Here is a 16207-nt window from a genome sequence, read left to right on the forward strand (position 1 = left end):
ATAAATAAAACATTTTTCATTCAAAATCTCTGATATCACCTGTGCTTCTGCCACGATTTGAGCTCGCGTCCAGTTTCCCGGTCCCTGTGGCTTTGCTGCTCTCACTGATTGGTTATGAGCTACTTTTCCCCTGATTAACTGTGGACACTTTAATTTTGATTGGTGTATACACGTGTAGTTTTTTTTCATACGCGGAGAAATAGTGCCTAAATGATTTGTATTTTTGTGGATCCACGACATGAGTTCTGTAGTCTGTCATTTGTAAAAATTGTTAAATGTATACTAATCCTGTAAAACAGAAAAATAAGACCAAAAAAAAAAAAAAAGAACAAGAAGATTTGGAAGCACTGTAGGGCGCGCACAGTGCAGAATGCAGGCTTTTCATTGGTGTTGAAGAAAAGGATCCTCTTGTTGGGACAGAGGTCACGCCGGTGTTGTCAGGACAACTGAACGCTCCGGCTGACCCACATATTTCCGGGTCTGCTATTTACACTGGTAAGAGTGCACGATTCTAAAAATTTCGAAAAAGTAATGAGGCAAAGTTAGGCAAAGCTGCATTTCAGTTACTTCTGTAAATAATTTCTTTTTAACATTAACTTACGTCTCTCCGTCGTCTGCTGTCAGATTTTAATATATACTAAAATACTTTGAAAGACATCTTGCCAGCTATCTAGTTATACTACCTAGTCTAGATCGATCATTTGGATTTTATAGAATTAATCAATGAGACAGAGTAGAGAAAATAGAACAGTGTTGTAGCCTACCGGTTGCTTTGTAATAGGTTTTCTATGCGTGAAACGCGATAGTTTTTTTTAAATTGGTGAGATGCTAGGTTAGTAGCTATGTGGATTCACTAAATTGCCTAGAGAGGTTGAACCTCCATAGCTCAATTACGTTATAGCTGGATACTAATTGTATTTCTTCGTGATATCTATGCGCTAAAGATCTTGGATTATAATTAGCCAGGAGCATTTCTGGCTATCCTGACTATCTGTAAAATTATTGTTTTTGTGCGTTTAAAATTCTGATGGCTAATTGTCCGATATACTAAAGTGCTATCTTAGGTTATTGTAGTCAGTAGTCAGTAGTTAAGTGATTAATAGTAACCTGGTAACAGGAAGTGACAGTGAACATGTTTGGTATGATGTTTATGCTTTTTCGTCTCCTGTTGAAGATTGAAGAAGGATGTCAGACGTGGCGAAAGAGAAGGCGGCACGTCTTTTGAAGAAAAGAACCAGTGTGTCTTCACTCAGCAGCCATGAAGTCAGAGCCATTGGCAAGACCAAGGAGTAGGTGTTTTTGCATCCCCCCACTTGCTTAATCTATGTTAAAAAAAACATAAACGCATTGCTCTGAATTACCCCATTCAATGCATTTTTGTATTTCTGAAAGGAACTCCCCTTGTTGAAAACCTTTGGTTGAGTATTACGGAACAATCCATACCCAGGAAGTAGAAGTAAGCCATAATGAAGGGGTATGCCTTCCTTACAGACTGTTCACAGCTGTCCATGGCCTTAATCATTAATGAAAGTAAAGGGGAGGCCATGGGAAAGCCCCCAAGGAGGCTTTAAAGGAACACAGCTTCTCACCACACATGATATCCTTAACCCTCTCTTTATCTCCTACCTCCTCTTCCTGCAGCTCCATTAGCACAGTGTCCTACATCGATGAGCCAGGTCACCATGATGACAACCCCCGGCCCACCGTACAGATGGAGAACACCTACCAGCTTGGTGAGGCCCTGTTCTCCCAATGAATGTGTGCCCCCTTCCCCTACTCTGTGAGGGCAGGAATTCTGAAGATGTTTGTGCTACACTGTCAGGTAGATCTTCAGGGTGTGATCTCACATATATTTGAGAAGTGACATCAATCTGTAAGTGACAATAAATCTTACTGCTGTGGGACTGATAAAAAAAAAAACAATAAAAAAAACAGTACCATTCACTAGTCTAGAGACATCAAAAGGCACAATCCTTTCAACTAATTAATCACACTTGTTGGTTCATTTTCACCTGTATATGTAAATAATTAATCTGGAGCCTCTGGTTTTGTGGTCAGGTTATGAAAGGTGTGAATGACAGAACCATGTTTGGTAATGATTCGGTGTATTTAACAGGCTGGCATGTCCAGCATGTCCATGTACTCATTTGTTTCTGCCTGCTGTCCCAACTAAGGTCCAGTGAAACGCTTCCCGGTGCTCACTGTCAACAATATTCTGAAGGATGTGCTCACAAGTTATCTACAGGAGGAGAAGTATGAGGCTGAACTGTGTAGGCAGATGACAAAGACGATATCTGAGGTGAGACAGACATAAATACAGTGTGTAATATACATGCACACATGCATGCATACATACATACATACATTCATATGTACATGTATATTCGTATGTACTGTACATTCACTCATTTGTTTAGTCCTATAGCAGATGGGCAAAGTGTGACAGAGACTTACTAGGACACTATGATAAACAACACAGAATCTACACTACTGAATAAAATGAGATATTAGTTGCGCAAATGCTTTACTTGATCTTAGACCTCATCAGTATTGCAAAACAGAATTTAAGTAGCGCAATGATAACTAGTAATTAGCAATATAGTTGTTGCTGCAATTGTAAACTGTGAAATTGAAAATCGCTTCAAACTAAGACAATTTTCCAGGAAGTAGCAAGGGAACAATGAAGAGAATTCTTATACTACGGTTTGGTAAAGGTTAAATCTGTCATGTGGCCAAGGGAATGATTCTGGAGCTCAGACTGTCCCCAACACCATTCGGCTAATGTGACTGCACTTTTAAGGTAATGCTCCTATGTTCACCGTCGTTCAGGATGAACTGAAATGCATTATTTATATGGCTCCAGGTTATAAAAGCCAGAGTGAAGGACCTGATGATTCCACGCTACAAGATCATCGTGCAGATCAACATCGGGCAGCTGAGCAACCAGAACATGCGCATCGGCAGCCGGTGCCTGTGGGACCCTGGCAATGACACATTCTCCTCGTACGCCTTCAAGAACAGCTCCTTGTTCGCCGTCGCTAGCGTTTACGCTGTGTACTTTGAGTGACTTGGGCCACCTCTTGTGGAGGCCTTCTCATCGCCTATTGTCACATTTTTCAGGCTGAAAGGTATCAGGGTGGTGCATTCATACCACTTATACATAGGGTTCACCCAGGTGACTTTTCAATAACACTCCATTTTCATAATGCCAAGTACAGCTAATCCGGGCCCCAAGTGCAAGTCAATTAGATTAGATGGCATATAGCTATAAATCACTATAAGACCAACACGTGGGTGTACAACAAAACAGCTTTCCTGTGCACATTCTCAGAATATGAAACAATGTTTATTATACCATAATAGCAAAATACAATACATGTAAAGCATATGCACTGTCTTTATATTTTTCTAAATGCTGAAAAATATTGAATGTACTCAAAAGGTAATGCTTTTTACATTTCATAGTGGAACAATGAGGGGAGGGTGCATACTGTACATATACTGTATGAGAACCTCCAGCCAATTCCTCGTTTAATTAGATGCTTCTGTATGCAGAATGGCTGTTGTGACAGGAAGGCCACAAGCCATATTTTACACTGAGACAGAGGACCAATCTTTAGAATTTATAATCTCATAATGCATGGCACAGTGCTTAAAAATGTGAATTGGACAGGGACATTCAATCTAACTGCTATACCAATTTATACTTAATTTTGAGTTATGAATTTTTAGAAATGTAAGATTTAGCAATTCAACATTTAATTCATGTATCATAACTTTCGGTGATCAATATAGTATATAGAAATGATCAAGCATCAAAAATAATATCATATTTGTTTAAAATCATTATTTTTTGGAAGAGCATAGCAAATAGACTGAATGTCCTCTTGCACATTTTATTCTTAGATATTCCTTTTTCTTGCAAACTGAATCATTTTATTCTTGTACAGTGCAAATAAAATAAGCATTTTCTTTCGCAAAACAGTGAACTGGTTTCTATTTTTAACAATTCATAATCAAAGTTGGCGATATATTTTAGCACGCTTACATTGCAGTCAGAGAAAAGAGTGTCTGTGTTGGATCAGGTGCGTGCCAGAGCTGTCCTCAGCACAGGAAGGCCAGGTCGCTCTTTCGGCAGCCCATCTGGCAGCACACGGTGGTCAGCATCTGGTTCAGGTCCCGCTGTGCACGGTCCATCCCAAGGCTGTCTCCAAAGAGCCCCAGGGAATTCTGGTCCTCTGTGTCCTCAACTCCTGCACCGCCACGATACACAGAGATGGCTCGTGTTAACGAGAAGACAATGAGACATCACAAAGCTAAAAAATGGGCAAAGCTACCACATGCTATTTGTAACAATCTTTTTGACAAATCACCGATTGACAGCACATAGCTCAACCCATTACTGGGTCGTGAAACCTCACTCTTGAATCAGGAAATAACGTCTTACAATCTCAACAGACTGTATCACAGATGCTTTATACAAGACTCATTGAGTCAAGGCAAATAATACCTACATTGTATTTGGCATAATTAACTAGGCTCACTATCATACTGTTCAGTCACATCTTGGTATCAGTAAGTGTGTTTCCACAGAGAATAAATGTATGGAATATAAAACGTGCAGACAATTTTTAAGCTTTTCATTTGTTTTTGCAGCTCTGTACTCATCTCTGTGGTAGAGACTTGCTCTCGTGTGTCAGAAGGGGACTTGCCTTTCAGCTCTCGCTCTTCAACGATCCTCCTCCACCGGGAACCACCACAGGTGTAGACCACAGCGCGGATGAACTCCCGGCCGCACAGTTTGACAGCTGTCACCTCGCCCTGCGCCTGTGCCACCGACCATAGCACCCACAACAGCACCACAGGTAACAACAGTGCCTTCATGTTGGCCTTCGGAGTCACTGAACTGGTAACACTGAAATACACACCCCTCTTGCTCGAGACCAACTCCTCAAGCTGATATGTACCTCTGAGCAGTGCCATCTGCTACATATATACCCGGCTCCATCCCTACGCCTATCAGTACCTGAGTCCACCTCTGAACTTTTCCAGTAACCATCCCACCCACTTACTGATCTGCTTTATTTTTCCGCCTGGCATCCCTTAACGATGCAATTTGTGGCTCAAGAAAGTGACTCCTGTCCGGTAATCATCACTTTACAGCCCTAGCACCTTAACGAGGAATTAAATGACATCCTTTTTGAATGCTCTTTCAAGGCCTGGCTTAACGGCTTGATTGCTTCGGTCTTAACTCAATGCAGGATCATTAAAATGGTGAGAGACATAGGTCTCCAGTAATGTATGTCTCAGTGATATTATGATCGTCATTTTTTCCAAGAGCTCAAAATCCCTACAAAGGTTAAAGATGTGAGACTACATTACCAACTTTATGTGTAGTCTGCATAAACACATAATATTTGGTATGACGTAATAAAAATACGGTTATGGGAGGGAATAGGCTATTTATAGGTTTGACGTGATTAAAATCACATGGCACCTTTTTAAGGCTTTGTTTGATCCCGGTTGTTTGCAGGTGCATTTGTACATTAAAGCCTTTTAGAGTAGAAACATAAGTAGAATTATTCTCTGAAATGGCGAGAAAAGGGAAAACAATACTGATTTCAATTTTTAAACCCTATTTGTTCACCAGTATGGTTATCATGCTGAACAGGTCAGTAAAGAGGCTATTATCTATCAAGGGTTGAAGGTGAGGGATTACCTATTGCAACCACATACACCTATACATATATAGTGTACAGGTGTCAAGTTGCATTGAGTTCTTCCTGTAGTTGTGGCACAGTTTTACAACTGTTCTTCTTGCTAGACAACACTAGATATTTGCCTACTGCTTCTTTGTCTTCCTGGTCTGCTCCTGTTAACATTACTGCCCATCAGCTGGAACCTTACTGGACACTGCACTTGGAAATCTTAGCAATTTCTCACTGTGAATGACCTTCTTGCCACAATGATTACTTGCACTACAGGCTAAAGGTATTAGGCTATCTGGGGTTTGAAAAAACCTAAGGTAGATAAGATTTCACTCAGTAAATAAACAGCAGTAAAATGCATTTAGGAGCATTAAACTGCAAAAAAACAAACATTTTTGCTGTAATTCACTGCTTGTCAAGCACCAGGACTTACATTTGGTTATGCATATTACATTTGTGATGCAATCATTTGCACGTACAATTGATTCAAGTGTAACCTATGTTTTTATTTTTGGGGGATTGGCAAAAATAATTTCTGTGAAAGCCTTATTGTTTCTGATTTGCTAGGGCACATATTGTGATGTTTACCTGCAGGAAGACACAGAAATGGCTTCTTCCTTATTTACTTATGAGGTAGGCAAATAGAGTTCTCCTCACTCCTCATACAAAAGTAATTGCCTTGAGACAATTGACTGAAAAGGGGAAATGACAATTTAATCTGGCAAAATGACTGCATTAGTCAAGGGACCATGAGGTGGAAATGATTTCAACATGTTTACAATGCATGGGTCTCCATGCCTGTGTATAATGTGATGCAAGATTTTTGATATGGCAGCACTTAGGTCATCAGAATGAATCTCTAAACAGCACTCATAATGTTGGACAAATCTACACTTTACATCTGAGATATGCACCCATATTTTTAACACTCCACGTCTGAAGATCTATAAACTATACTGTTCTACCAGGATAAATATTTACAGGATAAAGAATAACATACAAAAAAGTATAAAAATATAAAATATGCTACAGTTTGTAGTACAATAATAACTTTCTGTTAATTATTTGTTAAAAGAAATACAATTTCCAGTATAATCAGAAAGAGCAAGGTGAGCCTTTCATGCTGCTGAATAGAAAATTTTATTTTCAATTTTTTTTTTACTTGGTTGTAGTCAAACATCCCAAATATGAAAAGGTTTGCAGTAATCATTTCCCTTGTTGCTAAACATAACCATAATCTTTCCACAAACCTAATGCCATTTTCATAACTCTTAACTCTAAACCTAAACCGTATATTTAGGCCTATGATAAATCTTTAAAATGTGGTATATCTACTGATAGTAATTAAACTGAGTCCGCATTTAAAAAAATGGTGATTTTAAATGTATTAGCGATCTTGCACAACCCTAATTTCAGCCCCAACCCTTTCCGTAGCTCCAAAACATCACTGAATTCTTGCCTCACCCTAATCCTTCCTGTTTTCTTCGCCCTAACCCTAATTCCAGCCCTAAACCCTAATTCTTGCCCCAGGATTTTTCTAATAAGGTGCATGAATAAGAAAGAGAGAAATGTAGATCAATGACGTCACGTAAATGGAGGGAAAGGGAGGGAGTCAATCCGGGACCCAAAATGACCCGCAACATAACCCGAAGCATAGCAAACATGGCGGAGGTAAGGATGAAACAGACTGAAGTGTATTCCAAACATATAGCCTTGACTGAAACCATTGTGGTTTCAGTTAAGTATCGCTTTAAACTAAAATTCTGTTAGCTTACTCGCAATAAAGGTAACTGGCTTGTTAGGTATAAAGTCTATATAAAAGGATGAAAGTGTGCCTCTTCTCAAAGTGTAAAACAGTTAGCTGTTTGGCTAAACGACATTTTTGCAAAGTTCTGTCTATAGGGAAGCTAATTAGTACTAGCTAGCTCGTTCGACCTTACATCATTTACTGGAGCCATCAAACATTAGGTAAAAAGAAACTGTTTACCTTGCATAGCCTGCTTGAGAGCAGGCGCGTTCCTTCCAATCTAACAACAACCATTAACTCCGATGCTAGCTAGCTAGCTAATGTTGCTCTTATGACGTTAGTCTAAATGTTTGCTTATTGCTGCCTAGCCAGCGAATTGAATATTTTTGCTAATTCAATATTTCTGCAAACTTTTCCAGAATCCTTAAGTTGTTATAAACATTTGTTATCATTTTTCTGATGTGACACTGAATTTAACAATATTGTGTAGCCAGACTAGCTAGCCGACGGCCGTGGGCTAACGTTAGCTAACTGTAGTGTTGGCTAACTATCCAACTCGCAAGTTCAGGCGCGCTTTTTAATTTTCAAAATAAACTTTCCGTTTCGTGTGGACCCACTGCTTTGCTGTTGCTAGTTTCCCGTCAATTATTTTAGCTACATCTAACTTCTGAAATAGGAAAATTATTTGCAAATTGTCTCGAAACCCCAACGTTCACTGGGTAGCTAACGTTAAAGTGATTGAAATGCCATTGTTTGCTTGACGTTTTGCTAGCTAGCGCTAAGCGAGTTGCTAGTAGGTGTTTAACTAGATTGCTTGGTTAATTGCTAGCCTAGCTCTTATACAATTGTCGGACCTTTGACCTTGAAAAATAAAGGACATTTCTGTGATTTATTGTTTGAGGCTAGGTAGCTATAATTAACTACATTAGACCAGAGTTGTTTCCCTTTTGTCACCCTTACGTGATGTTTCATTATTATCATAGTGTTCAGCAGCCTACCTTCCTTATAAATAAGCTTTGTGGATTGTGCCCTCCCACAAATACATCTGATATACACTCACAGGCTAACTTAGATAAATTTATCGCATTAAGTGAAAATTTTTGAGGCACAACATCGCTGGCTATTTCTGCTTCTTTCAGTAGATAGGCTATTTGATAAATAAGCCTGAATACGGTAGATATATTTAGTTGAGTGCCATAGATGCAGGTTTTGATGCATATATTTTTTTTCATTTTCAGCCCTCCTTTGGGAGTTTGAGCCCAGGTAAGTTAAATGATTAATTAAATAAATTAAAGCCGCCATAATCGTCAATTATGTCTTTATATTTTGTTTTTACAATTAGCCGACATCTGAGAAATGCATACGTTGCACATTAGTGCACATACGCTACACAACACAACACCTGTTGTGTTGTGTACCTTATGCTTCGATTTGGCCATATGGATTTGTAGTCTGGGTTGCGTACATCTTTGGTGGCGATGTGATGACTTGTGCTCCCTGTGCACACTGCTGTCAGGAGGCTCAGCTGGCTCAGATGATCAGGAGTTTAACCCTTCCGCTGAGATGCTGGTTCACGACTACGATGATGAGCGAACTCTGGATGAAGAGGAGATGCTAGAAGAAGAGACGAGCTTTGGCAATGAGATTGATGACCTTGCCCGAGTGAGTTGCAAGTAACCTTGTTATTGACTGTCAACCCAGGCGGTTTGCATTGCTAAAACCGATTAACTAACAAAGACAAAGGCTTATGGATTGCAGTTTGGACGTGTAGCATTTGTAGCCACAGTTCTTTCACTGAAGAGAAACCGTGTTTGAGCATAGCAGTGAGACAGTTCTAACTTGGTGTGTAACAGGAAGGTAAAATGCAGAAAACATGTTGAATAGTCAGGGTCTCCATCTGTATGTGGGGAAGAGCTTATTGGTCAAAATGTTTTCCTTGTTTCCTTGATTTGGGGCACAGTGCGTGGGTGTGGGTATTTGTTCTTTTTGACTGTATTTCCCACTGCCCCCATGTATGACTATTGACATGCCTGTGTTGCTTGCATTTATTCAGGAGGGTGAAATGCCCATTGAAGAGCTGCTAAACCTCTATGGTTATGGCAATGCGGGGTCTCCTGAGGAGGAAGATGATGAAGAGGAGGATGAGGATGATGATTGTGATGAAGATGAGGGGGAAGACATTGAGTATTTGGATAATGACCACAGCAGAAGTACCGAGGAATTGAAGAGGAATAAGGTTTGTTTTGTCCCACGTCTTAAGTTTGTTTTGACTTTAACTTGACCAGAATTTAACATGGTTGTTGGAAAATGTACTTTGAGAAAGGGCATACATTCTGGGTTAGCTTTTTTCTGCTGAATCGCATGTTTTGCCTAGTTCGATATAGAGCCTCATTTAAATACATGTAGAAATTTCTGCTCAGTCTGGTCTTTTTATTTTCTCAGCTTAATTTGTGACATGCAAAAAAAATAAAAATTTTCAATCAAATAATTACTATGGGTGCATAGTAGAAGTAAATCTTTTTTTTTTTTCTAAGAACGTGTGACCAGGCATTTGATTAAAATTTTTGGTTAAAGCTTGTGATGTGACTGTAAATCTGAAGCCCATTTGATTTTCCCTTAAACTGTTTCTGCCTTTTTCCTTCAGTCCCTGCCTCTAGCTCACGACAGGAGAGCGAAGCATTCTGGTGAACTGGAGGACGAGGCGCCGTATCCTAGCGACGAGCGCCGCCGGTCTCACAGCACTGCTGAGCTCATCAGGCCTCGGAAGTGCAAGTACTTCGAAAGTATGGGGCTTTGTCACCGTCAGCATTGAATTAAATTCAGGCATACGGACTTGTAACGGTGACACCAAAGGCTGTCAACTGACTGTAATTTCTCTATGCTTTGAACAGTGAAATCAATTTTGTTGCGTGGCAAACCAAATGAAAGTATTGCGTATCATGTACACATGATATTACTTAAATGCACAATGCTGTCCTGTGTGAGTGATCAAACTCTGCTTGGTCTGGGTTTATCGCAGTAGGGTTACTGGAATACACACAGGCTTAAATTTTCTTGAACCGTTTCGTTTCAGGTAATAATGGCGAAGAAGAATCGGAGGAGGATGAAGACTACGTTCCGTCTGAAGACTGGAAAAAGGTATGGAAGTGCTGTGGGTGGCATTCAGGGTAATTTGCTTCAGTGCTTTGTCACTGATTGCTGATTGGTTATTTTTGAAGTGAGGTAAAGAGATATTTGCTTTGTACCTTCAGGAGATCATGGTGGGCTCCATGTATCAGGCTGAAACACCATCTGGGCTCTGCAAATACAAAGACAATGAGAAAGGTAACGGGGTTCGTTTTCAGTTGTTTGGCTTATGTGACATTTTCTTTTCAAATGGCTGGATAATATAGAATTTTCCATGCTAACATTGCGACAAACAGCAAATTATGTCGATATTTAGTGGTTGACATTGTACATTATTACACGTAAATTGCTTTCAGTACAAGGACAATGATGTTTTGTGGTTTGAAATACCTTTGCTGTCACGCTTTCTACAGTCCATAGATTCCTTCACACAGTGTGCAGTTGAAACATGGAGATTGCTTGTGAGATATGACTGACATTTAAGTGAATATACTGGAAGCACTTATTGTTATTTATCAAGAAATGATCTCTAGTTGTGTCAACTGTGTTGGGGCCACCTTGTCTTTTAAACAGTCCATATCCATATCTCGTTCTGTAAGTGCCTTGCCAGGTCCACCTTTATGAAAGAAATGACTGCTCGTCTTTGTCGGCTTAAGTCCCGGAAACGGTGTTGCAGTGAAATTGTCTGTCATTGTTCCCGAGCGCAGTGTACGAAAATGACGACCAGTTATTGTGGGATCCCGAGTTACTTCCGGAAAACGAAGTGGTGCAGTTTCTTACTGAAGCCTCGAAGCGCACAGGAGAGGAAAAGGGTGTAGATGCCATTCCTGAGGGATCTCACATCAAAGATAATGAGCAGGTACCACCTGCAGCAGGCCTACACACACACACACACACACACACACACAATTTCAAAAGTTTGTATGCATGTACACAGCCAGTATTCTTTTCTTTGTTCAAGGAAGTGTCCCCTCCCCACAACGGTCTGTCTCTTTCAGGCGCTCTATGAATTGGTGAAGTGCAATTTTGATACAGAGGAAGCCTTAAGGAGACTGAAATTCAATGTTAAAGCAGCCAGAGGTAAGGCCTTTTAGTGTACGATACGATCTTCTATTGTACAAGTATTGAGCGCAGAAAAACATTTTATGAATTGTCTATCGGGGAAACATTACCTTTGGTAGGGGTCTCTCCCAATTTGGAATGCCCATATCATATTTTATAATACTGTCCCATTGCTGCAGACATCTTGTGTTAATTTGTTAGAGAGCTAAGTGCTTGCTCTTCTCTGCAAAATTTGGCCAGCTGCCTCTATTTTCATCGCAGCCTCCTTTGTTGATTAGGGAGAGCGCAGACAAGCATGTGCTCTCCACAGCATGTGATGTCAGCAGCCACAGTTCACACATTGGGCTTGTACAGAATTATTTGGAGGAAGACACTGAATGTGCAGCTCAATAGGTGAACTTGCAGGTGTCTGATTGGCCAGTGGGGCCTGCTGGTGCACAATGCTACAGCCAGTTGTGCTCTAGCAGTCCGTTCTGTGCCCGACCGCGGGGCTCATCAATGCAGTAGAACGGCGCCATAACAGGACGTGCTATCCGGCAACCCAGATGGGCCAGACTTACACAGTGAGATAGGATGAAACCGTATACCCTGTTGGCTGTACATTTTCCATGGGGCTACTGGCCACAGTTAGGATTTGATACTGGAGCTGGGTGATGTTTGTGTAACAGTCCCAGTACGTTAAATATTTTAAAAGTTGACCTGTACTTTTGTGCTAGCAGCATTTGCATTTAGTTAATGATGACAATAACAATAGTTAAACATCTGTCACAGAAGAATTATCAATATGGACAGAAGAAGAATGTAGAAATTTTGAACAAGGACTGAAAGCTTATGGAAAGGATTTTCATTTAATTCAAGGAAACAAGGTAAGGCAGACCAGCATTTTGTGAATTCAAATGTTCAGTTGCTTTAGTAAATTGAATTATTACAATTATAATGCACTTTCTTAGGATTGCCAAATAAAATCTAATTGAAATTTGCAGGGAAAGCTACTGCTAACACTGCTGTTATTATGTGTGTATTCAATTTTAAAATGCCTTTAATGTAAAGATCCTAAATTATTTTTACTGTCTTTGAATTATTTAATGTCTTGAATTATTGAGTGCTTAAATTAAATTAATTATTGTCATTGAATAATTGATTCCATGAAGGTAAATATGTAAATGTATTAATTTATAATATGTATACTTATAACTGTATTTTTAAAAACGTGTTTATGACAAAGTGATGTTAACTGTTGCAGTAAATTGAAATATATGAATAAATATGGAAATATGATGTTTTGTTTGATCATGTGTATTTATTTAACACTGGTTTTTCCCCCTAGGTATTTCATGTCTGCTAAATTAAATTTTTTCAGGTGAGAACTAGATCAGTAGGAGAATGTGTGGCCTTTTATTACATGTGGAAGAAATCTGAGCGTTATGATTTCTTTGCACAGCAAACCAGGCTTGGGAAAAGGAAATACAACCTTCACCCAGGTGTGACGTAAGTAACCGCTCGATTGACGCAAAGCCCTGAAATTCAGAAGCCCTCTTTGGCTTTTCACGGGTTCAACTGATGGCTATGTTAGAAGAAACACGAACATTTTTTAATGGTGCTGTTCCGATTAACATATTAATTGATGTGATGAACTAATGCTTTGATCAGAAAGTAATTTTATATAAAAAGTCTTCTTTTGTGATATTATAATTTAAAAAATGCAATACAGTTGTTGTTAACCCAGCAAAATTAAAATAGTGCAAAATCATTAACATCCAGGTGATTAAATCTGCTAGTATTGCTTCTATAAGTTGAAACTTGACTATAAAAAGTTTTTTGTCTGCAGTGCTTTTTATATAAGGGTGTGTGGCAAGTTCAAAGTATCAGCTGCAAGAACAGCATTCTTTCATGGCTACTGTTAGACAGCTAAATGAAAATGTGATGTTATGGATTTCCAACAACCTATTTATCTCAACTAGACATAATGTTAAGCAAACAAATATAGGTTTCAAGTTAACATCACTGAATGTTCATTGAATGGTTTAGCCCAAATGCTAGAAACCTATGTTTAAAATATGATATGTACGTGACAATAGGTAATGTAGTGGGAGGTCATGTCATAGATTAAGCAGAGGAGACCCTCACTGTATTGCAATTGGCTCTTCTCAGGGATTATATGGACCGGCTATTGGACGAGACGGAGAGCACTGCCTCTAGTCGGGCTGCCTCCCCACCTCCCACCACCTCCAATAGCAGCACCAGCCACTCAGAAAAAGATGAGAGCAGCAACCACAATGGTGAGCACAACTGCTTTTCAGAATGCAAAAATACCAACACATTCTTAGTGCCTTTAAAGTGTAAAGACCTTTATAACACAAAGCTCATAGCTCACTCTCAGCTCCAGTGCAGTGTGTGGGTGAAAGTCACACAGCAGTAACTGAAGACACAACTGCCAATTCCATATTGTGGAGAAAAAAATAGAAGGAGAGTCAAATGAAAATTAATGTTGTGATTATATAACCGTATGTGTATTGAGTCTCACTGCATATGTTTGTATAACACATACTGTAAGTCACCGTGCTCTGCTCTGTGTGTATGACAGGTACAGTAATTCATGGTGCTGTGGAGGCAATGTCCAATGAAGACAAATTAAAGCCGGAGGCAATTCAAACCAATGGCCCTCCCCACTCCTTGGACCACCCCGCTTCCAGAGATGCTAACGGGTGTGATGGGGTGGACCCTCGCAGCAATGGCCAGAACGGGCGCTCCCAGGACGACAGCGTCCATGAGAGGACGCCTAAGAGACACAGGGCAGAGGGTGGAGAGGCAGAACCTTCCAGAACCAGCACACCCAGCACTGAAGGCGACTGACCCTGTACTAAAGGAAGGACCCTAAGGCCTGGGCCATAATAGACTGGGCCTCCAAGAACCCTGTGGGCTCACCAGCAAGGAGTGGGGGGAAGCAGTCTGTATGGGGAGCATACCCCACACTCTCCAATCCAGTTTATATCCCAAAGCTCCAAAAATGTTTGGGTTAAAAAAAAAAAACATTGTGAATGTGAGAGAGAACACATCCAAATTTAAGAAATATTCCCTTTATTTGTATGAGATCACCTGTAATATTTTTGTAAGCAAGCTATATTTTTGAATTACACATACTGATGATGGTTATTGCTGTTAAGCCACCTTTTTTGATGAGAGGTGGAGCCTGTTGGCCACTGAGCGATGAAAAGGGTTGCTGGAGATTTACAGGCACAAGACGTTGCACTTTGGGTTCCGTTCAGGAAGGGCGGCGCCACAGCTCCTTCAGTCCCACCCATGGACAGTAGACTCCGCCGCCAGGAGGTCTATGGCGCACTCTGGTTTTTAGGAAAATGAGCTGGTGGTTAGCCTACCCTGCTTGTTTATGTTGAGGTTGACATCAGTGATGTCCTGTATATTTGTGATTATGGAAAAGAAATTAGTTCAAACTATTTTTTTCAGAACCTCTGTTGAATTTGACTCGTTTTTTTTTTAAATAACAGTACTTATTGAGAGATATAAAAGTTTGTAAAAATTTCTTATTCTGTACAGTTCTTACAGTTTTGATAAACAATATTGGCAATTACTTGTGATATGAATGTTTTTTTTGTTGTTTTTTTTACTTGCTGTCCTGGGGGCCAAGAATACCATGAAAGCCCATCAGTCTAACTTGCATTCCTTACTTGTTAGCAGCATTGGGCCACAACACTTCAGGCATGTATATATGCCCTGTGCACATTAGGCACTAATGAGAATGGAACTCTGAGAATAGAAATGGCCCAGTCCTTTTTTCCCTAAAGCAGTGTTTTGTGGCTTGGTGCTAAGGTGGGAGGCAGTGCAGGCTAGAACAATGCTGTAAGTTCCTGCTAGTTCCAAGGTCTGAGAACCCTTGCATTTTAAAAGCACCAAAACCTTGTTTTCGTGTTCGTTCGTTTTTTAAAAACCACTGACTGAAATGGTGCCGATGTGGTTCTAGGCGCTTACCATCACAAAATAATGTTGCTCATCTTTAAGCTTTACTTTCTGAAATACAGAATTGTTTCCCCTTTTTTTTAAACCAAATGTAATATTTTCTTGTCATTAAACAACATAATTGTGAAGTACATATTAATAAAGTGTTCTTTTTTTGTCAATTGGTTGTATTTAGCTTTGTAAAATGGGGCCTGGCACTGCAGGTGCATGGAATGGGCAATGCCTTGTTTTGTCATCATGGTCTAGGGACATGGAACGTGTCTTAATACCTTCCCTCCCAAATAATAATTTTGGCATTAGAGCCCATGAGAAATCCATATTTAATTCTCCATTTTAAGTTTTGGGAAAAAAAACATTTGGAAAAGCTCTTCTGATATCTTGACAAGAGGTACTGCTACCTCCGTTCTTTTCTAAACTGAGATTCTACTTGAGAAACAGCCACGGTAAACTAATGAATTTTCAGTGGGGGTGACTCATAGGGTGCTACATTAAAACTCAATTTCAAAACCAGATAAGTTTTAATGCACTAGGATGACATCCAGCAGCACAATGACTTTGGGATCGCTTTGTAATATTGGGGAACTGTAGA

The 16207-nt window shown here is 39.9% G+C and overlaps 3 protein-coding genes across 8 annotated transcripts; 2 read left to right on the plus strand and 1 right to left on the minus strand.

The window, feature by feature from the left end:
• Positions 1–351: 351 nt before the first annotated feature.
• Positions 352–3370, plus strand: tctex1d1 (Tctex1 domain containing 1). Its single transcript, XM_035423099.1, has 5 exons — positions 352–495; positions 1175–1289; positions 1642–1733; positions 2175–2299; positions 2864–3370. The coding sequence occupies exons 2-5, from the start codon at positions 1186–1188 to the stop codon at positions 3065–3067; spliced, it is 525 nt and encodes a 174-aa protein (XP_035278990.1). The 5' UTR covers positions 352–495; positions 1175–1185; the 3' UTR covers positions 3068–3370.
• Positions 3328–8483, minus strand: LOC118230252 (relaxin-3-like). Of its 2 annotated transcripts, XM_035423101.1 has the most exons (3): positions 7696–8483; positions 4713–4827; positions 3328–4253 (listed from the first exon to the last, which is right to left on the minus strand). In XM_035423101.1, exons 1-3 carry the CDS (start codon positions 7747–7749, stop codon positions 4105–4107), a joined length of 318 nt encoding a protein of 105 aa, XP_035278992.1. In that variant the 5' UTR covers positions 7750–8483; the 3' UTR covers positions 3328–4104. The 2 variants fall into 2 exon arrangements, with proteins under 2 accessions (XP_035278992.1, XP_035278991.1); XM_035423100.1 differs by lacking the exon at positions 7696–8483 and having other exon boundaries at positions 4713–6751.
• On the plus strand, positions 7302–15749 carry LOC118230250 (mesoderm induction early response protein 1-like). Of its 5 annotated transcripts, none has more exons than XM_035423094.1 (13): positions 7302–7379; positions 8694–8718; positions 8972–9117; positions 9509–9691; positions 10100–10238; positions 10529–10593; positions 10707–10779; positions 11289–11440; positions 11580–11661; positions 12415–12509; positions 13004–13131; positions 13795–13922; positions 14228–15749. In XM_035423094.1, the coding sequence occupies exons 1-13, from the start codon at positions 7338–7340 to the stop codon at positions 14494–14496; spliced, it is 1527 nt and encodes a 508-aa protein (XP_035278985.1). In that variant the 5' UTR covers positions 7302–7337; the 3' UTR covers positions 14497–15749. The 5 variants fall into 5 exon arrangements, with proteins under 5 accessions (XP_035278985.1, XP_035278987.1, XP_035278986.1 ...); XM_035423096.1 differs by having other exon boundaries at positions 13085–13131; XM_035423095.1 differs by having other exon boundaries at positions 12418–12509.
• The last annotated feature ends 458 nt before the right edge of the window (positions 15750–16207 follow it).

The sequence above is a fragment of the Anguilla anguilla genome, chromosome 6 (genome assembly GCF_013347855.1).
Source record: "Anguilla anguilla isolate fAngAng1 chromosome 6, fAngAng1.pri, whole genome shotgun sequence".
NCBI classification, from domain to species: domain Eukaryota; kingdom Metazoa; phylum Chordata; class Actinopteri; order Anguilliformes; family Anguillidae; genus Anguilla; species Anguilla anguilla.